The sequence below is a fragment of the Ctenopharyngodon idella genome, chromosome 12, assembly GCF_019924925.1.
Source record: "Ctenopharyngodon idella isolate HZGC_01 chromosome 12, HZGC01, whole genome shotgun sequence".
Lineage (NCBI taxonomy): Eukaryota > Metazoa > Chordata > Actinopteri > Cypriniformes > Xenocyprididae > Ctenopharyngodon > Ctenopharyngodon idella.
In genome coordinates, this window is record NC_067231.1 from 1,266,449 (window position 1) to 1,290,168 (window position 23,720).

Genomic DNA, 23,720 nt, shown 5'->3' on the forward strand with positions numbered 1-23,720 from the left:
TCAACTCAATTGCAGGGTTAAAACAACCCAATCGCTTGGTTAAATCAACCCAGTCGCAGGGTTAAAACAACCCAATCGCTGGGTTAAAACAACCCAAACGCAGGGTTAAAACAACCCAGTCGCAGGGTTAACACAACCCAATCGCTGGGTTAAATCAACCCAGTCGCAGGGTTAAAACAACCCAATCGCAGGGTTAAAACAACCCAATCGCTGGGTTAAATCAACCCAGTCGCAGGGTTAAAACAACCCAATCGCTGGGTTAAAACAACCCAATGGCAGGGTTAAAACAACCCAAACGCAGGGTTAAAACAACCCAGTCGCAGGGTTAACACAACCCAGTCGCAGGGTTAACACAACCCAATCGCTGGGTTAAATCAACCCAGTCGCAGGGTTAAAACAACCCAGTCGCAGGGTTAAATCAACCCAGTCGCAGGGTTAAAACAACCCAATCGCAGGGTTAAATCAACTCAGTTGCTGGGTTAAAACAACCCAATCGCATTTTTTATATTGTATGGTTTTCAACACAGTTTTTTAGTTTATGTTAAAACTGTTTAATTCAAATAGATGGAAATTCTGTATGCAATTCAAATACTTAAATTTAAATTTAGGCCTAAATATATATATTTTTTGAGAGGCAAAAACCTCAGAAAACAACCGAACTGATACAGAATAAAAACGCCTCAACCATTCAAAATCTATTTTTAGACTTGGTTGAGGTTGTTCATTCTGCATCCGTTGTTTTCAAATGTTGTTTTCTTCTCATCCCAAAGACGAAAATGTTTTAAGTCACACAGAACCTCGTAATTCCATTTTTACAGCTGATCCTCAAACGTGCACACATGCAACCCAAACAAACGGCAGATGTTCGCAGAGCTTCCCATCCAACCTCACACAGCAGTTTGTTGTTTCAATGAAATGTTCAAATTTCACCAGCTAACGCTCGAGGCGGAGAAAAACCCAGGCCTTTTTATTTCTCGGCTGAAAACACACTGGGTTTATGTGCGCTGGCACTCAGACCTGCTTTCCGACTCGTTCCCTGCCTCTCTCTCTCGGTCTCTCCAGTGTGTGCGCATCTGCATGTGTGTTTTTTGATCGGAGGCTGTGTCTACATGGGAAGTGGGAAGGTGCAGCTGGAATGTTGCCCAAAGGCAAGGAAAGCACACTGCTTCCACGCTCCAGAGAGAGAGAGAGAGAGAGAGAGAGAGAGAAGCAACTTGACTTCCCTGCGCTGTCTGGGTCAGATGTGCGAGCGACTGCGAGGAGCAACATGCCGCTCTCTAGAATGGAATAAGCGGGGAACATAACAGCCAGAAGGTGTCAGATCTGTCCATGAAGACGTGGAGATTATTTGCCCCAACTTAGCCAGCCAGGAGAACACCTCAACCCAGCTGGAGTCCGACTGGGTCTGGAAGGGACATGAGGAGGGACAGGCTGCTGGTGGCCGTCACTTTGGTCACCCTCTTGGCGGCTGACATTCATTTTGTCCTGCTTCCCAGACTCAAAAGCTGGTATCATCTGCCCGGAGAAAGCTGTGAGTGCAGTGTCACCAATGGCAGTCTGGACACCAGAGGTGCTACAACCCTAACGTGGACGATGAGCCAGAATTTCACAACAGCTTCCACCAAGCGAAGCTCCAAGCTGGAGCGGCTCTTCGGACACCCGCTCTACAACATCCGTCTTCCAGAACTGGGGCCGGACGAACTGCTGCTGCAGCGAGAGGAGCTCATGAATTACTACAAGAGGAAAGTGAGCCGCTGGGAGAGGTACTTCATGTTAAATAATGTGGTGTGTTTATTAGCAGGAACACACACTTACAGTCATAAAGTCAGCTTCTGTAGACACATTCTTTAAAGTTTTGGCTACAAAAAAGTGTTGAACATTTGCACCAGTATTTAACACACATTTACTATGTGGGATAAGTCGTCACAGTGGCAACCTGTTGTTTATTGATGAGTTTATTGAGCTTTATTGAATGAAATATTCATAAAGAGTACAAAACACTTAAAAACACAACATATAAAACAACTTTAACCTGACTGACATTGATAAAAACACTGTTGTCCTGAGAGCAAAGTTCAAGCCTGCCTGAAATATTGGGATTCTAATGATTTGAGAGAGAGAAAGAAAGAAAGTAAACAACAAGATTAAACTAACAGAAAAACACTGATAGTGTCAGTTCTAGTTAAAACTTGAAATAAAATAAACGTTAACTGAAATAAAAAATATTAAAAAGTAGACTTATTTTAGCTAGTTGCTTTGGAAACATTTCTCATTTTCATGTAGTTTAACCTGATGTACTAAAATAAAAATAAAAAAATAAAGCAAAAATATATTTATTTATTTAAATGACTATTATTGGTATATGATGTATCTTTAATTTAAAAAAAGTAAAATTAAAATATTTAAATAAACATTAATTATTGTTATATTAATTAATATAATAGTATTATGATTTTAATTTTAAAATGAATTTAAATTAAAACTAATTTTAAAAAGCAAAATTATAATATTTATGTATATATATAATTAACGTGATGTACTAAAATAAAACTAAAAAATAAAGCAAAATTTTAATTTATTTAAATGACTTAATTATTGTTATATTAATATAATAGTATTATTATGACTAATTAAAAAAGCTCAATTATAATATTTATTTTAATAAACATTAATTATTGCTATATTAATTAATATAATAGTATTATTATGCCTTTGTGTTTAATTAAAAAATAAAAATAAATAAGAATTATCTATTTAAATGACTATTAATTATTGTTATATTAATTAATATAATAGTATTATTATGACTAATTTAAAATAGCCAATTTATTTTATTTAAATAAACATTCATTATTGTTATATTAATTAATGCAATAGTATTATGCCTTTGTTTAATTAAAAAAATAAAGCAAAATTATATTTTTTATTTATTTAAATAAACATTAATTATTGCTATATTAATTCATATAATATTATTATGCCTTTGTTTAATTAAAAAAAATAAAGCAAAATTATAATATTTATTTATTTCAATATGTAAATATTATAGAAATTAATATAATAGTATTATATTATGCCTTGGTGTTATATAATATAAAAAATAGCAATGGAAAAATCTAAAGTTTTTCATTCAGTATTTGTATATCTTGAACATGGCCGCTATAGTCCCTTCGTAGGGCCTTTCTGCAGAATTGAAAGAGCTCAAAATAAGAGCTCTTACTCCCTCTTGCTGCCCCATGGAAATGGTATTTTCAGTTGAGTTTAATAAGGGCTTGTTTTTAGGTCATAAGCTGGATTTTAAGGGCAGTGGTGTAGACAAATCACTCTTTTAATTGCACCGGCCGTGATGCCGTTCGGCACAGAGTTTAAAGGGCACCAGGCCGCTGCGCAACACAAGTGTCTCCCACATAATCAGAGGTTTGCCAGAAAACACCCACTTAAATCAGGCCACATTAGTCACGATTTTGTTGTTTTAGAAGTTGTGGTCAACATACATCTCTGATTGCTGAACTCTTGTGAGGTAAAAACACCTTAAAAGTTTTCTTTTGCTATATTTATAAGCGTAAACGCATTGATGAGGGATAATGTGAGCGTGTGTCCGGCTGTGAGCACTCCGGCTGGATCCCTGCCACAGCAAACATTTCTTTAGTTTATATTTGCCTTTCAACTAATGTCTCTTTTCTTCATGATGTTGACTCAGGCTGATGCTTGTAGAGGTCATGGTGACAATCTTATGAGGACCAGCGGCAAATATTTGCTCCGAATAGGATCAATAATCTGTAACGTGATCATGTTGTATCTGCCAGGGACTCGACTCCATGATTCAGGAATTTGATCAAATGTACTGCTGGCTATACATTGAATGAAAAGTGGATAAAAAAGGTTAAATGTTAACTCTTTCCCCACCAGCATTTTTTTTAAACTTGTGAGACAGCACCAGCAATTTTGATCATTTTCACAAAACTTTTATGGCACATTTTGTTGTATGAATATATCAAAAGAAAGCACAGAGCCTCTGCTTTTAAACAAAAACAAAACAAACAAAAAAAGTTTTATTCTAGCTTTATGCATTCTTTTTTTATCACTTGAATGTAGGTAACTTTCATAAAAAAAGCAACATTTTGAACAAAAATCTGAGAAAATCACATTTTTCTCAAAGACTATATTCAGAGCGATGATCAAAACACAGATGGAGTAGATCGCATCCATCTGCACCCCCATAAGTTATGCTTCTATCGCTTGTTTCTGCTTTTTCTTCGCCTGTGTTTTGATCAGGAGATTCAGTACTCTTTCAGAAGATGCGTAATAGCGCCCCCTACCGTAAAACTGTGAATACATGGATTGCCAAAATTCAGAACCGCATACTATTTCTGGCATAGAAAGATATGGTAAAAGTAGTAAGAGTAGTGCGCTAGTATGTGGTTCAGTATCTGTCAATGACGGGAAAGTATGGAAGCTCGTCTTCACCACGGAATAATAAAAAATTAAAAGATAATTGAGATTTTTTTGTCTCTAATTTGCGAGTTTACATCTCGCAAATAAATAATGTCAGAATTGTTTGATAAATTTGCAGTTGCGAGTTATAAAGTCCAATTCTGAGGAAAAAAGACTGACTTTATTTCTCAGAATTGCGAGTTCTCACAATTCTGACTTTATAACTCGCAATTGCGACTTTATATATCTCGCAATTCTGAGAAAAACAGTCTGAATTGTGAGCTAAAAAGTCACAATTACCTTTTTTATTTTTTATTCAGTTGCGGAAACAAGATCCACAGGGATTAGTGTTAGTGTCTATAGTAAATTCTGTCAATGTAAAAGAGTTAAAGGTTACAAAAATAGAAAAAATACTATATTACAGACTAGGGCTGGGTAAAAAAATATCGACTTCTTGATTTTAATAGATTCTCATTTTTACAAAGCGATATCAATTCTTATATCCCAAGAATCTATCACTTGTTTATGCTTTTTCTTTGCCTGTGTTTTGATCAGGAGATTCAGTACTCTTTCAGAAGATGCATAACAGCACCCCCTACCAAGTAGTGCGCTAGTATGCGGTTCCGAATTCAGCATCTGTCAATGGTGGTAAAGTATGAAAGCTTGTTTTCGACATGGAATGTAAAATGTAAAAGATCATTGTGACTTTTTTTCTCACAATTGCGAGTTTAAATCTCGCAATTCTGACTTTTTTCAGAATTGTGAGATATAAAGTCACAATTGCGAGTTAATTGTGAGAAAATTGTGTCACAATTGTGAGAAAAAAAAGTCCAAATTGTGAGATAAAAAGTCACAATTACTTTTTCATTTTTTATTCAGTTGCGGAAACAAGCTTCCATAGGGAAGCGCTGTGTCATAAATGACGGAAAATTCCGCCAATTGCGGGGAAAGAGTTAATGGTTACAAAAATAGAAAAAATACTATATTACAGACTAGGGCTGGGTAAAAAAAGTACCGATTTCTCATTTTTACAAACCGATATCGATTCTTCAATCCCAAGAATCGATAGATTGTTTTCAGTTGATGAATGAACAGAACATTGTAGTGCACCTTCCATCCAATAAATCGTAATAAGCTTTGTGTTTTGTTACATTTGATATGAAATAAAGTCTCAGATATCAAATCCTGTCCATTTTATTACAAAATTCAAAAAACAAACCATTTTGGCACTGTTTAATGTGGCGTGACAGACCGTTGTATCACCTCAGTTCAAGAGAAGCGGCAGCGTGAAGCACACACAAAGTCCCTTTAAGACAAGTCATTTCACTCGGCGGCCATCTTTGAAACACCTCTCAGGGATGCAAGTGCAGCTCCTATCTGTTTAAATAGGGAAACATCAAATTCTCCAAAGCTGTTTGCCAAGCTTTCGATTAAATTTCATATTTGAAATCACAAATGAAATCTGACAACAACTGTCTCATAAATTTTGTTTCTAAACACTCGAATCATGACAAAAAACTGCATTTTTCAGGCTGGATCAAGCTAATGCGCAGTCCTAAGTGCGCGTCTCAATAAGAAGTGCACGTCTGACTGTTTGTATAGAAACTGGAGCTTCTAACGGCAGCTGCAGTGACGCGATGACTTTACCAATTGCCGATTGGCTCTCATTTAAAAGGCGGGACTTATTCCGCCATATTGCGCGTTGCAGTTTCTCTCATTCATAACTAATAGGAGTGAACCGTCTTTCTATATATAAAGTCTTTGGCGTGAGTGAACTGATCTTCTCCTCTGCTTTAAAACCAGTTATAGCACGAAATAAACATGCATGAACATCTGAAGGTACGTTAAAAGATACAGTACAACTTAGCGAAATCCGTATCGTGTCTCGTGTAATCGCTCAATCAGTGTTTCAACCGCGGAAAGACGTTAAATCAGCTTGTAAACAATGTCACGTAACGTCACATTTACCTAAAAAAAACATAGGCCTATTCAAACTCATTAGTCACCTAGAAAAATGAACTCTAGAGGAGCATTTTGCTAAATATATGCACCATATTACATATTCATTATAATTTTTATTGTTCTTCAATATTTAATGCATGTTTGAATAAATCCGTCAAGTTTTTATGGCAGTACAGCCAGCATTTAAATGTTTATATATCAAAATCGAATTGGAGTGGAAATACAGTATAATTTTGTAATTGTAAAGTTAGTATTATAACATTATTATTATAAAAACTTCCTTGTGTGTAATTTAAGTGCTTGTATACAAATCAGTTCATTTTAACCTTCAGTATTATAGTAATCTAGTACCAACTGACTCGTTTACAGCATTAGTTGAGAGATTTTTTTTCCTTGAGAAAATTTGCCATCTACTGTACCAGATATATATCCAAAATAATCAATATCTAATTGAATCGGAATCGATTCACAAGCTTGTGGATCGTGAAATTTGTGTCGATACCCAGCCCTGATATTATCCTCTAGTATTTTGTCAGATAAACACCTTAACCAAGTTTAGTTCTTTGTTCTTCCCTCATATATTTAAAATATTTAAATGAAATTATTATGAAATATTTTCTTCATATTTTGATGTTTTAATCAAACTTGTTTAGGGTCAATAAAAATTTCCCCTCCAGACATGACTTTTGGCCACTACTGTGTGTGTGTGTGATATACTATATATAGTTCAGTTCTAAAGAAATAATAAAAAGTCTCATTCTGTGGGAGCCAAAAATGCTGTTGGCAGATTGCTGAGGCTGTGGAATAGGATTGTGCTGTTTCTACATCTACATGTGCAGACTTGTGTACGCTAAGGGAATCATTATTTTAAGAGCGTTGATGACTTAAAGAGATCTCACCACATGTGTCATTCCTACTCATTTCATTCCAGGTTTTTGTACAGGAAAGTGACTGATTTCAGAATCTGAATATTATATAGCTTAAAGAAAGTTGTCATTATCTCTCATTCTCTTCTACAGAATGAAAAAGTTCTACATCGAGGCGGCTGCAGCTTCAAACATCACCATTCCTGATCATCCGGTGACCTTTGACCCGGAGGCCAGTTGGCTGCAATTCCATCTCGGGATCAATCGATATGCGCTGTATTCAAGAGATGACAGCAGCGTCGACAGACTCCTGCGGGACATGCAGACGGCCACTGTCATCAGTGCAGGTGATGTTTTCTCCAATAGAGCTACAGCATGTGAATCTGAATATGCTAATGTAGTACTTCCTGAGAAGCTGATGTGCAGCATTTCACTGTGTCTGACAGATTTCACTCAGGATGAGAAAGCTCTGAAGGGCGCGTGCGACTGCTCCCAAGGTAAATGTATTTTTTTTAACACTATTATAAAATTTTTAGCTGAAATTTAGAAGACACTTTTTTTACTAAATAAGATGTAAATTATAAGGTGATATCTTTTACTTATGAAAAACACTACTGTTCAAAAGTCTAGTAAGATTTTTTTTAAAATAAATAATTCTTTTATTCAGAAAGGACATTAAATTGATCAAAAGTGACAGTAAAGACATTTATAATGTAACAAAAGATTTTTCAATCAAATTTCAGCAAATCATCATATCAGAATGATTTCTGAAGGATCATGTGACACTGAAGACTGGAGTAATGATGCTGAAAATTCAACTTTGATCACAGAAATAAATTACACATTACTATATATTCACATAGAAAACAGCTTTTTTAAATTACAATAATATTTCACAATTTTTACTGTATTTTTGATCAAATTAAAGCAGCCTTGGTGAGCAGAAGAGACTTCTTTTTAAAAAAACATTAAAACATTTTATCAACTTTAGTGTAACAATAACAATAGTGTAACTTTAAAAGCATTAAATATAATGGAAAACAATATAAATATATAAATGTATAATCTTGTTAAATAAAATATAACCTGTCACTGTAATATTGTGAAAATATATTTTTACTGTATTCTAAAATAACAATGTATTTGTTTAAAATATAATTTTCACCCAATACATTAATGTAGCTTACAGTTAATCCTTGTCATTTAAATTCTGTAGCCTTGACCCTAATGAGTAAAACCAATATATATATATATATATATATATATATATATATATATTATGTGTGAAAATTATAAAAAATTATGTGTAAGTTGGTGGTGTAGAGTAGAAGGCCTCTAACATTTATTTAACCTTAATTTAGGCAATGTTTTATAGTGAATGGCCACAGATTTAAAGGATTAGTTCACTTCAGAATTAAAATTTCCTGATAATTTACTCACCCCCATGTCATCCAAGATGTTTATGTCTTTCTTTCTTCAATGGAAAAGAAATTAAGGTTTTTGAGGAAAACATTCCAGGATTTTTCTCCATATAGTGGACTTCACTGGGGTTCAACGGGTTGAAGGTCCAAATGTCAGTTTCAGTGCAGCTTCAAAGAGCTCTACACGATCCCAGACGAGGAATAAGGGTCTTATCTAGAGAAACCATCGGACATTTTCTATACAAAAATAAAATGTATATACTTTTTAACCACAAATGCTCGTCTTGCACTGCTCTGTGATGCACCACACATTACGTAATCACGTTGGAAAGGTCACGTGTGATGTAGGTGGAAGTACAGCGAAAAAACTCCATCTCATTTTCTCCTCCAACTTCAAAATCGTCCAACATCGTTGTTTTACCTTTTTTTTTCACTTAGTCTTTGCACGTTCGCTTTGTAAACACTGGATCGGTACTTCCACCTGCGTCACGCGTGATCTTTCCAACATGATTATGTAATGCGTGGAGCATCACAGAGCAGTGCAAGACGAGCATTTGTGGTTAAAAGTATATAATGTTTAATTTTTTTAGAAAGTGGCCGATGGTTTCTCTAGATAAGACCCTTATTCCTCGTCTGGGATCATGTAGAGCTCTTTGAAGCTGCACTGAAACTGACATTTGGACCTTCAACCCGTTGAACCCCAGTGAAGTCCACTATATGGAGAAAAATCCTGGAATGTTTTCCTCAAAAACCTTCATTTCTTTTCGACTGAAGAAAGAAAGACATAAACATCTTGGATGACATGGGGGTGAGTAAATTATCAGGACATTTGAATTCTGAAGTGAACTAATCCTTTAAGGTAGAGGAGAACAAATGTAGGGCGGGGCTTATCCAATTGTTTGGATAGTTGTGGTTTGCTATTGGTGGATTTCATGTGAGTGACAGGTTGAGTGACAGAAGAGATGCTGCAAGAGGGAGGGGAAGTTATTCAAGATTCAAAATCAATTTTGATTTAATGGTGACTTTAAAACCACACTAAAACCCACACTGTCCCTGAGCTCAAACACATCAACCAAATGCTATTCTCTTGACGTTTTCCTCTTTTGTCACTTTTTGGCCCAAATGAATATCCAATACAGTACAACTGTTTGGCTTGAACTTTTGGCTTGTTTTTCTGTTTCGCTCATTACGTGTGTGTTATTTTGGAGCATGGGTGAGTTTGTAAACTATTGATATGATTGAGCTGGAAAAGAGCTAAAAGAAGTTGGAACGGTGCGGTTTAGGGTTGCCGGCAGCCTGCCACGGCTTCCCACAACCTCAGACAAAGCAAAAGGAACACTGGAGTGAGTAGTCAACACCACAAGCCCTGCTTATGTAAAGATCCCTCTATAATTAAACTATCACAGTTGAAAGTTCGACTCTGGGGAACAAAAAAAATAAGATCTCACAGTCCAAAAAAAGAGTAATTTTCTCTCACAGTCAGGTGCTGCAACAATTTCATGACACTTTTTTCATCTTATGTACCTCCACAACCCAACAGCACATTAAAACATGAAATCATACTAGCATTATCATTACTACAATGATTCACCTTTTAAATAAAGGTGTAAATTTATGTTTTTTGGTCATCCCATCCAGTCCACACATATTATAATAATACTTATAAATACTATTTTAATTATTAGAGCTGTCAAAATTAGCGTTTTTGACAGCACTTAAATTTCCGTATTACAGATATGTTTGAGATACCTCTACATTCATATTAAGAGGGAAAAACTGACTGTTTTCTTTCTTTCTGACTGTCCAATCAGTGGTCAAACCAAGCGGTCTTCACCTGAAACTGGCCCTGAAACTCCAAGACTTTGGCAAAGCTATGTTTAAACCAATGAGGTAACGCTTTGTTATTCAGATTTCCAGATTACTTGCTTTAAAGGTGGTGTAACTGATAGAAATGGTCCTTCTTGATTTCAGACAGGAGCGGCACGAAGAGACGCCCGAGAACTTCTTCTATTTTGTCGACTTTCAGAGACACAATGCTGAGATTGCAGCTTTCCACCTCGACAGGTGAGGCGATGATTATTAGAGTCAGAGAGACCGTCAGGAATGAGTTATACTGTGAAGGATCTGATACGAGTAAACACAGATGAAATCCCTCAGGCACCACCTCAGTGGGATACTATACATCATTGTTTAGGCCTGTTGAGACAATGAGGTTCAGCTCGATTAGTCTCACCTCAGCATATTATGGATATGATGATGAAACACTAGAGCAGACTGCAACAGACTTCAAAGACATTCACTAAACACAGTAAACCTCACATATGATTACATCTTATAGATTTAACTACAGACACAAAGACTCATTTGTGTATTTTTGGGCTTTCAATCGATAAATGTAAACAAATATATTTGTAAATTGGAAATTTTAAACATGCGCGTTCTCATTTTTTTTCTGTTTAAATAGCAAAACTCCATTCATTTCCTCAATAGCGAAAAATTTATACTTAACGATAACTTGTAAACCATTAAAGACAGACTTAATGTGAGCTACAACGTTGTTAATTGATGGTAAATGTCTGCAGTCTGCATTATTTCAGCTTTTTTTTTAAATAATCATATTTAACAGCTGAATTGCTGGTGAACAACTATTACCCATGATTCTGCAGAGAAATCTCCACCAATCACAGAATCAAAACAAGCAAATCGCGCCAAAAGAACTCTTTAGCTCCGCCCTGTGTAATTGAGTCCCCCTATGCTCTTGCAGTAAACATAAAATATGTTGTTTCAGTTTACACAATCAACATCTTTAAATCAATAGTTTTATATTTATCTGTCATTTTAATTTGATTGTCATTCGCAATACTTCATGGGATTCTAGTTTCTTTCGCTCATTAAAGGGGTCATGAATTGAGAAATCAACTTTTCCTTGAGCTTTTGATATATAAGAGGTCATCGTACTATAAGAATATCCTGTAAGTTTCAGAACTGAAAACTTCCTTGTTAGTCCAATAAAAGCTTTTATTGACACCAGAACCATTGAACGACTCGTCCTGGAATGTGCCTATCTAGGTGAAACTCCACCTCCGCAGAAGAAATCAACGCTTACTTCATCATTGCAACGTTAGCCCCGCCCACTGGTGTGTTAGTGAGATGAGGAGGAGAGAAGAGCGATACAGGACTAAAATAACATTACCTTTCAAAGATCCTAATGCTAGAATATGGTTATTTATTTTCATCAATGTGAATGTCTCAGTTGAGCTTTATTTATTTGTATTCGGTACATTTCACTGTGGATTCTTTGGTAAATCAGTCGCATTTTGGAGCAGGCTTTACAAACAGACTTTTACGACATGGACTCGACAGTAATGCAACAACATGTCAGTAACTGTGTTCATTCTAATGCCTGATCTGATATTAATGATTCATGTACAATCACATGATCTTTGTCTATGTGTCAGTAAATCAAACCAGTGACTAAACGCTCAACTTCATGTTGTTTCTCTTAGTAGGATGAAAATAATCTGTTATTTAAATGGTGATTAAATTATATATAGAAAGCGATCAAAGAACGCTCCCTTTACAATCACTAGAGCTGTCAATCAAACAGCGTGAGTTTATCTGTGACTGAGTTCTGGACTCGCGCCAAAACTCCTGTTTTATTCAACAAATCTCTTAGTTACAATGCTTTTGCACTGTTAGTTATGATGAAAGCATTCGTTAGTGTGCAGAAATTGAGTTACAATGATGAGATCACTGCTTTCATGAGCTCAACAACATGTCTGTGATCGACTACAATCTTCATCACTGCAACCTTTCATGCCACGATCTAAATATAATGCCATAGATCTAAATGTAATGCTGTAATCAACACTTTTCACGATTAGTTAACCTCGAGAGCTGTAATAGTAAAAACATGCTAAAAGTTTTTGAGAGAGTAATACTTAACTATTTCATATGGAAAGATGTCAGCCAATCACAGCAGTGGGCGTTTACACTGAAGTCTCAGAGCAGACACGCCCCTTAAAAGAGAGCGTTCAAATCAGAGGGAACCTAGGCTGCTGAAAAAGTGGGTGGGCACTGTTGTGCTCTGTGGCGTGAGTTTGGGGCGGGGCTATCTGTTTGACCGTCCAATGGCAGATGGGGGAGTGTTCTGGAAGCCTGTTTGAAAACAAACTCATTATCACCGTAGTCAACCGGATCCAGGCCGTATCTAGGTGAGACCAAGGACCTGCGCCTTGACACGACCACAACGCAGCCCTGAAGTATCAGCAGAGATTGAGTCAACTAGATCATCCACTGTGAGGGCCTCATCGACACGACAGCCACGACACAGTTCCTCAACAGCCGTGATGAATACGATCCTCAATTAGATGGAACTGAATAAATACTTTGAATGTTGCGAACCTGTCGGACTTATGATAGCTACCTGAATCGTAACAAAGCACTGTTGGCCAGAGGAGAACTGGCCCCCCGACTAAGCCTGGTTTCTCCCAAGGTTTTTTTCTCCATTTAAACACCTATTTGCCACTTGTCTGCCACCTGATGTCACCTGATGGAGTTTGGGTTCCTTGCCGCTGTCGCCTTTGGCTTGCTTAGTTGGGGACACTTGACACTTGACATTTGACTTGACATTTGATATTCAACAGTGCTTCGATCTGCCTGCATTGACACTATTCTTTTAGGAGCTGCTGTGCAGCCAAACAATGTACCAGTTATCAATGTAAAGCTGCTTTGACACAATCTACATTGTAAAAAGCACTATATAAATAAAGGTGACTTGACTATCATTTGGTGGCGCAGATATTACACACTTCACCTTAATATTGTTGTTGTATTGTTAGCTGCTGTAAAAGATGCTGTTGAATCCATTTTCTCACTGTTTCAAGGTTTAATTCAGTTTATCCGTACAGCGTTTTTCACAATACGTATCGTTTCCAAAGCAGCTTTACAAAGAACAAACCCCCCCCAGTCGACAGTGGCAAGGAAAAATTCCCAAAGAGTTCCACCCTGTCATTAGTGGTGAACTGTGAGCAAAGACGCTCGAGAAAAGGGTGTTTTCCTGCAGGTTATTCCTCATCTGAGCTTAATTAAACACGGAGCTCAAACATGGAGTAATCTCTGAGTAAACCTCTTCAGCTGAAGAAAAATGACTAGTCAAAAACATAATGAAGGAAAGCGAATGGCATTTCGATCATACACTCTAAAAATGTTGGATTGAAAATGGACAAACCCAGCAGTTGGGTTAAATGTTTGACCAACCTGCTGGGTAGTTTTATTTAACTCAACTATTGTTTAAAAATTACTGTATTGCTTGCTGAAAATGAACCCAAAATATGTTGGAAATTAAAAATCAGACACATAATTACTAGAGGAGACAAAACTACCCAGCAGGTTAGGCAAACATTTAACCCAACTGCTTAAAACAACCCAATCGCTGGGTTTGTCCATTTTCATCCCAACTTGGGTTGTTTTTAACCCAGCAGTTTTTAGAGTGCATATTTGATCCCTTTATGATTGGCTCCAAATTAAGATAGAAATTCCCTTAGAGATTTACTTTAATTGACCTCACTCAGAATGAGATTTAAAGAGTCTTCGTTTGTCAAGGATCAGGTTGATATGAACACTGTCTGAGATGAAAAGCCTTGAGTGTGACTGAATTGTGTGCAGAGTGCTGGACTTCCGGAGGGTTCCACCGGTGGCGGGGCGATTCGTCAATGTGACGGGAGAAATCTTGTACATAACCCACAATGAGGAACTGCGCAGTGTTTTCTTCATCTCTCCAGGTTGGCATTACTAGTCAAACTAAAACATTTTTAATAAAACGGCATATTATATACAAAAAAGAAAGAATGCATTCAACTGATCAAAAGTGACATTGTTACAAAAAAAATCTATAATCTGAAATGTTTCTTGAGCACCCTTGCAAAAAAGAAGTATACTTCAAGTTCATTTTATCAAGTATATGTTCAAGTGTATTTTTTAAGTATACTTTACGTAGTAAGTATACTAGTTTCAATTTACTAGTATTAAACTTGTAAGTGTACTATTTTAATACCGCTTGGGACTAAATTGGCCCAATTGAAGTATACGTTTAAGTGTACTATAAGTGTAACAGTAGTACACAACTAGTTCACAGCTACGTTTCTCATCTGTATTGCATCTGTACTACGAATATACTAGTAGTTTACTATTTTAATACTAGTAGTACATTTTTAGTATATGAAAGTACACTTTGAAATATATTCTCAGTAAACTACTAGTTTAGTGCAAGTATAGTTTTCTTTAAGTGAACATGACATCACACTTATAGTTTACTTTTTATATATTATTTTTGCACTTTAAGTATACTACTATGTTCCTATTTAGGTTTTTTTTTAATACTTGAAATACCTTTCACTGTACTTTAACTCTTAACATTTAAAAAAAAATGTATTCTCGCTTTATGAATCCTTTTTTATCAACACTTAAATGTGGGTAGGTTTCATTTAAAAAAGGAAACATTTTAAACAAAAAGCTGAGAAAATTACATTTTTGTCAAAGACTGTGTCCGGATGGGATTCAGAGCGATGATCAAACACAGGTGGAGTAGATCGAGTCCATAAACACCCCAAAGCTTCATAGTCCTCATTCAGTAACGTTTGGCAGTTTTGATTGATATGCTGTTTAATGTTTGAGGATCGCTTTATTTTACATTTGCGTGAGTAAACTTCTATCACTTGTTTCTGCTTCTTCTTCGCCTGTGTTTTGATCAGGAGATTCTGAACTCTTTCAGAAGATGTGTAACAGCGCCCCCTACCATATAGCCTGAAAATACAGTCAAGGGCGAGGAAAGAGTGAAGTAGATTTGAAGTAAATTCCTATGAACACTACCAGTGGACTAGCCTACACACAAATTCAGATAATCAGAATTAGGAATATATCCGTTTTCTTTATTAATCAATATTTTCAAACGATGTACTTTTATACTATACTTTTATAAACATACTTTTAAGTATATCTCGATCAAAAGACTGAGTCCAAGTATAGGCCAAATATACTCTGTCAGTATAAGTCAAGTATACTTAAGTGCAATTTTAAGTACATTTCTCAGAAGTACATAAAGTATATTTTTGAGAAGTATATAAAAAGTAGACTCAAAGTATACTTTCTTATTTTTAGTTTAAAAGAAGTATACTAATAGCACACTTGAATAAACTTATTTTTTGTAAGGGCAGCAAATCATCATATCAGAATGATTTCTGAAGGATCATGTGACACTGAAGACTGGAGTAATGATGCTGAAAATTCAGCTTTGATCACAGGAATAAATTACACTTTACTATATATTCACAGAGAAAAATAGAAAAAAATATTTCAAATTTTTTACTGTATTTTTGATCAAATAAAAGCAGCTTTGGTGAGCAGAAGAGACTGTTTTCTATCAGATTGTGAGTTGCTTTCAAATTGTTTCTTTTTCCTTGACCAGCCAACAACACGTGTTTCTTCGCCAAGTGTTTATACGTGTGCAAGTCGGAGTACGCAGTGTGCGGTCACCCTGATCTGCTGGAGGGCTCCATGTCTGCATATCTGCCCGGCCTGAGCATCGCCCCACGCATCTCCATCCCAAACCCCTGGATACGCTCCTACAGTTTCACCGGGAGAGAGGAGTACGCTCAGACGTTCACACACACTACATCTCTCTTCAGAACATTTCTTTTCTCTTTGGAATAACTTGAACTGATGAATCGTGCAGGAATGCATTTAAGTAAACAAAAGGGTTTGAACTTGACTTATAAAGAAAATAAAACAGTCGGATCAACAATTGTTGTTTTATGTAATGCAGAACATCCTTATTTGGATTCAAGAAATCCAGCTCTTGATCCATGGCTAAGAAACAAAAATGTTTGTCATGCTTACAAAAGGGTCTAAAGTTCAGAAATGTTCAGATGAGTCCAACAGCTTGAAGCAATTAACGTCTTCTCTTTCTTTCTTTCTTTCTTTTTCAGGTGGGAGGTCAATCCCTTATATTGTGACACGGTCAAAAAACTTTATCCCTACAACTCTGGGAACAGACTGCTCAACATGATTGACATGGCCGTTTTTGACTTTCTCACAGGCATGTAAACACTTTCCAACACTTGACAACTGTCAAAACATGAAACAAATTTAATGACCATGAAAGTAGCGTGTTGATGACTGGATTGATGATTTTGCTCCAAAGTAAGCATCACGCTGACAAAAAGGAAATCTTTAAAGCCAGAGTTGCATACTGACCTTAAACGGGAAATGATTTTCCTTCATTTCTTAGGAAACATGGACAGGCACCACTATGAGATTTTCACCAAGTTTGGAGATGATGGTTTCCTTCTTCACTTGGACAACGCCAGAGGGTTTGTGCTCTTCTGTACTGTGCCGTTCACAGACAACGACGCATTTTTGCATTCAACTGCAATGCTTTTCATATTGTTTCTCTCTGTAAACATTTGACCATTTTTTACATTACACTTTGTTCTAAAAAAAAAAAAAAATGCAGTGCTCAACTCAAAAAATGTTGGTTCCGATAGCCTCGTGGGCAGCACCGACATATAATGCCGTTGCCGCCCGCCCCCCTCTCTCTCTCCAACATTTTGCTTCCTGTCTTAATACGGTTCTATACGGAAGAGGATTAGGGCCAAGTAATAATAAAATAATATAAGCATCTTAAGATTAAAGTCATTATAATGCGAGATTAAAATAGAAAAAAGTCGAAATACAGTGTCAAGAATAAACTCATTAAATTTTAAGAATTAAGCCGTTCTGTTTCGAGAAAAAACTCATTAAATTTCTAGAAAAAAGTCAAAATACAGTGTCGAGAATAAAATCATTATATTTCGGGAATAGATTTCAGAATGTCTCGTTGTCTTGCGAGTACATCGCGCAAATTGTACTGTTTTTTCTTCTAAAAAGACCCAGCCGCTTGCAAATTCTCTTTAAAGTTCGTATGCTTCTTATTATTCAGTTATAATTAGTTAAGATTTCTTTGTTATTGAAAGAAAGCCTAAAATATAGCTTGACTAAGTGATCCAACTCTGTCATGTCCTCTAGGATCAGTATGAAATGAACTAACTGATCGAATGCGTGTTTATTCTCAACATTTTATTTCGACTTTTTTCTCGAGTTTAATCTCGCATTATAATGACTTTAATCTCGAGATGGTTTTATTTTTTTTATTACTTGGCCCTAATCTTCTTCTGTAGTCCTATCATAATAAAGGCAAAAACAGCAAAAATAAATATTTAAAAAGAAAAGTTGTTCAACTTTTTTAAATGCGTCTTTAGACACATATATTATATTTTTAACATTTTTGAATGCAGAAAACTCATTCTGTGGCCTTTTTTTATTGTTGAATTATCAATGCAGTTTCTTGTGAAAGCATGAAGAAAAATTTTATGCTTTGGTAAATCATAATGTAAATTATGTGATAAATGGTGTAATATTATGAGATAAAAGTTGAAATTATGTAAATTATGAGATAAAAGTCGAAATTGGCACAAGTTAAAATTATGACAAAAATTCTTAATTTAGACAAAAAGTTAACTTAAAATTATGAAATAAAAGTTGATTTTGACAAAGTCACAATGATTAAATAATAATTGATAGTTATGAGATAAAAAGTTATAACTGAGGAAGAAAGTCGACATTGGCATAGGTCAAAATTATGACAAGTCAAATAGACATAAAAAGTTATTTTTTTTGTCATAATTATGACCATTTATTTCATAATTTTGACTCATGATGAATCAGTATCTCATAATTTCAACCTTATTGACTCATGACTCATTCTTGCTTTCAATCTCATAATTATGTCATTGTCGTAATAATGACTTATCATTGTATCTCAAATTTGGACTTTATATAGAATAATTTTATTGATCTCCTAAATATGATTTACCAAAGCATGATGGTTTTTCCTGATCTGGGCTTCTTCCTCTTCCTGTATGCGGCAGATTTGGACGGTATTCCCATGATGAGATGTCCATCCTCGCACCACTGACCCAATGTTGCATGTAAGGATCTTTCTCAAATTATTATTATTAAAAAAAATTATTTTGATTATTCTGAAGCACATTTATGAACCGTTTTATTAGACAAAAGCTTGTAAAAAAAAATGTACAAAAATGATAGATCTTTGTGTTCACGAACCCCGACATCTCTTACAGGATCAAGCGCTCGACGCTGTTCAGACTGCAGCTTTTGGCACAGTCCGAGTACCGCCTGAGTGACGTAATGAGGGAATCCCTCTCCCGAGACCCTCTGACGCCAGTGTTGACTGAGGAGCACCTGCAGGCCTTGGACCGCCGGCTGGCCCAGGTGCTCAGGACAGTGGAGAAGTGTGTGAAGAAGCTGGGAGAAGCACATGTGGTGATCACGGACTTTGTGGAATCATCCGGAGTAACTACAAGCCACCAGGGAGGAAATAAGAGGTGACAGAACGAGAAGAGCGTGGGTTTGAGGAGATAACAGGAATAAGCCGTGTCACTGATTGCTCTTAAATGAACAAAAGAGACGTTAAATGCCAGCTTCCAGAATTAATATACCCCTCCGGTCCAAAATCAGAACATCAGGACATCTAGAGACATCAGGAGGAAAATTATTCACATTTCCGATTGGCTAAAAAAGGTCTGTGTGGTATTACTTTAAAAAGTTCCTTAACAACACCTTTAAGTCAAATAAAAACGTCAAAATTATGACATAAAAAGCCATAATTACTGTACGAGTCGAAATTGACCAAAAGTTAAAAATTATGATACAAAGTCAATGTCAAAGTCAAAATTATCATATAAATCGAAATGAGATAAAATAATTATGAGGTAAAAGGTTGAAATGACAAGATTTAAAAGTCAAAATTGCATTTTTAAATTTGAGATAAAATTAAAATAGAGTCTTAAAAAGAATTAAAAAGTCAGTTATGAGAGTTAAAATGATCATATACAAGTCGAAAAATTAGTTGTCTCATAAAATAAAAATAAAATAATTTTGACTCATAATTATGACTTAGTATCTAATAATATACATTTTTTTATCTCAGAATTGTGTATTTTTAATCTTATATTAGTACATTTTTATCATTTTGATTGGCTAAAAAAGTTCCCTAACAACACCTTTAAGTGAAATAAAATGTCTGAATTGACATAAAAAGCCATAATTATCAAAACTGTAAAAAAGTCAAAAAAGTAAAAAATTATGATACAAAATCATAATGTCAAGGTCAAAAATATCACATAAATCGAAATTATGAGATAAAAAGTCATAATTAGGAGATAAAAAGACAAAATTACAAGATTAAAAAGCCAAAATTGCATTTTTAAATTTGAAATAAAATAAAATAATTGTCAAAAGTGAATTAAAAAGTCAGTTATGAGAGTCAAAATGATCATATACAAATTGAAAAATGAGTTGTCAATTCTAAAAAGTAGAATTTTTGTCATGACTTTTCATGTCATATTTTGACTGTCATGATTATGATTTAGTATCTCATAATATCAATTTTTAAACTCAGAATTATGACTTTAATCTCATATTAATGAACTTTTATCTCATAATTTTGATTGGCTAAAAAATTACAACACCTTTAAGTGAAATAAAAATCAAAATTACGACATAAAAAGCCATAATAAGTCGAAATTGACAAAACGTTAAAATTATGATACAGTCATAATTATATCAAAGTCAAAATTATGAGACAAGTCAGATAAAAAGTCTAAATTACGACACGTTAAAATTGAGATTAAAAGTTAAAAATGCATTTTAATTCAATCTTGAGATAAAGTAATTAAAATAAGAAATTGATGTCAAAATTATGATATAAACAAAGTAAAAAGTTGAAATACGAGATAAAAGTCAATTCTATAAAGTATTACGACTTTTTATGTCACAATTTTGAACGTTGATTATGATTTTCAACTTTTTATTTCATAATTCTGACTTATTCATCTCATATTTATTACTTTGAATCTCATAATTATGATTGGCTAAAAAAGGCCTGTGTGGCGTTACTGTAAAAAGTTCCCTAACAGCACCTGTAAGTGTTTGTCTTGAGCTGGTTTAGTCGAGGCAGACACCTGGAGAAGCTGCGGGCAGCTTTAAGACACCCGTCCAGACAGATGACGCAGCGCTCGCTGGAGAAGATCTTCAGATCTCCTTACATCAGCAAACACGCCTTTCACGTGGTGCTTTAACTGCACAGTGAGAAGCGTTTCCTCTGATTATCCGTTCCCTTTCTGTCCATTTTTACACAAACAGCCATTAGTGGCGGCTGAGCTGATGATGGAGCACAAACAGGCCACATCAGCACAAACACTGTGGTGGGTTACGAGATTTCTCGACAGGAGCTAAAGGCTCATTTTCCAGATGGATCATAAGCGATGTGTAATCCTCAGCTGTCTCATCTGCTCACACTTCACAGGCTGAACCAAATCATTTGAAGTTTGTGAGGATTGTGGTTCACCACACTACTGCAGTACTGTACTGAAGAGTTGAAGCTAGCTGAAACACGTCACCATCAGTGTCCGGGTCTGTGAAATAAACAAAATCCCATTGCAAATCAAATGCTCAAAATGTTCATTTCTGGTGGATAAACAGAATCTGAAAAACTAAATCAGATCCTGGTCAATTATTCATGAGTGTTTGTCACGTTCTCACATAAAATGCCAAAACATTTGCATACTTTCTGATTTCCTGACATATAAAAACTGACATCATCTTTCTACACATTTCAGTACAATAATAAAAAATAAAATCTATTTGGGCTTAAAATAATAATCTGATTTTACCACTTGAGCAGGTCTAATCTAGTACATGAATTACAAAATTAATTTAAATTTCATCAATTATTCAGTGCCATCTGTTGGACGGGAACTGAAAATAATAACTTGAAGCAGTGGCTGCTGGGACTTTTTTATCATTTGAGACTATAATAATAATTTCAGCAAATGCCACAGGATGTTTGGAATCATATTCCTGCAGTTTATTCCTGTGTTTATTATCCCAGCATTCAAATGTTCTTCAGAACACATCAGATCTGATATACTTTGTTTACCAAAATGTGCGAAACATTTTTATGAGATGTTTTTGAAAGTCTCTTGTGCTCACCAAAGCTGCGTTTATTTGATCAAAATACAGTAAAAACAGTGAAATATTATTACAATTCAAAATATCTGTTTTCTATGTGAATATATAGTAAAGTGTAATTTATTCCTGTGATCAAAGCTGAATTTTCAGCATCATTACTCCAGTCTTCAGTGTCACATGATCCTTCAGAAATCATTCTAATATGATGATTTGCTGCTCAACAAACATTTATGATTATTATCAATGTTGAACAGTTTTTGCTGCTTACAATTTTTGTAGAAAACATTTTTTTCCAGGATTTTTTGATGAATAGAAAGTTCAAAAGAACAGGATTTATTTGAAATATATTTTTATAAATGTCATCATAAATGTCACTTTAAATCAATTTAATGCATCCTTGCTGAATAAACGTATTAATTTCTTTTTGAAAAAAAAAAACAATCTAAATCTTACCGACCCCAAACGGTGAACGGTGTAGTACAGAAAAAAAGCACACTACATGTAATAATATCCCACAATGCAACGTACAAGAGGACCTTCCTTTTTTTGTCACAAATGAACCAGAAGTAAAAACAGCTTATTTTGATCAAACTGCCAAATATATATATATATAATTATAACCCATTTTTCTTTATAAATGCTAAATGACTGTAGTTGTTTTCAATATAATAACTGGACTGCACTCATATGCCACACAATGAGATCATGAACAGTGCTGGGGATAGTCACATTTTTATTTTGCCTGTGTTAAATTTTGGCACAGGTGTGTATTTTTATCGGAATTTTACTATTTCACCCCCATTTCCTTTAATAATCTATTTTACACTAGTAACACAAAATAGTTCCTCTCAGGACCTTTTGGACAAAAATGTCCTCATTGAAAACCATTAAAACTGCAATTTTTAATCCCAGGACCATTTAACTATAAAATGATGCAGTCTTTGTTAACAGGCTTTTATTCTGTTGGCAAGGCTTCAAAAGTTAAATTTTTACTATTTTTCTTTTACCAGATGGTGCCGTTTTCTCAGGTTTGGCCTATATTTGCTTTATTCCTGTTTTCTGCTTCTGCATATTATAGAGCCAATTAGATAAATTATGCAGCTATAATTGTGTGGGTGTGTTGGTGTGGATGTCAGAGTGTGATTTATATGTGTGCAATTAAAAAATTGTGTCTGCTTGTAATGTTTAAGAAAAACTCTACTGCAAATCACAAATCCAACCACTGTGTGTACTAGTGGAGTTTTGCTGGCATCTAATGGGGAAAGTTTGGTACTGCGCCCAAATAAAATCTTACTGAAAGCTCATTTTTTTGAGATATCAACCTCAAATTTGGAACACAATTTGTTTAGATTTATGGCTATGATTGACTTCATGAAGCTTTACAAATATTTTGTTTCGAATCAGTGGTTTGAAGCGTAAATCAAACTGCCAAAGTCACGTGATTTCAGTAATCGAGGCTTCGTTACATCATGTGTTTAGAAATTTCAGTGTTTCACCACTGGGGGGCGTGACTTTGCCACTTTGATACACGCTCCGAACCACTGATTCAAAACAAAAGCTTCGAGGCTTCATGAAGCAGTGTTTTGAAATCGCCCATTACTAGATATTGTTGAATAAAGTCGTTATTTGTTTTTTTAGGTGCACAAAAGGTATTCTCATCTCTTCATAACATTAAGGTTGAACCACTGCAGTCACATGACTATTTTAAATATGTCTTTAGTAGCTTTCTGGGCATTGAAAGTGTTAATTGTCTAGCTGGCAATGCAGGCCTCACTGAGCCATCGGATTTCATCAAAAATATCTTAATTTGTGTTCTGAAGATGAACGAAGGTCTTACGGGTGTGGAACGACATGAGGGTGAGGAATTAATGACAGAAATTTCATTTTTGGGTGAACTAACCCTTTAATGCCCACACAGTTTGACTTAATATTAAAAAACCTAAGTAAT

The 23,720-nt window shown here is 35.1% G+C and overlaps 1 protein-coding gene across 1 annotated transcript; it reads left to right on the forward strand.

Moving 5' to 3' along the window:
• Positions 1-1,133: 1,133 nt before the first annotated feature.
• Positions 1,134-23,076, forward strand: fam20a (FAM20A golgi associated secretory pathway pseudokinase). Its single transcript, XM_051914501.1, has 11 exons — positions 1,134-1,763; positions 7,416-7,609; positions 7,709-7,759; positions 10,495-10,573; positions 10,655-10,747; positions 14,351-14,466; positions 16,149-16,329; positions 16,669-16,778; positions 16,971-17,052; positions 18,649-18,708; positions 18,862-23,076. Exons 1-11 carry the CDS (start codon positions 1,417-1,419, stop codon positions 19,127-19,129), a joined length of 1,581 nt encoding a protein of 526 aa, XP_051770461.1. The 5' UTR covers positions 1,134-1,416; the 3' UTR covers positions 19,130-23,076.
• Positions 23,077-23,720: the final 644 nt, after the last annotated feature.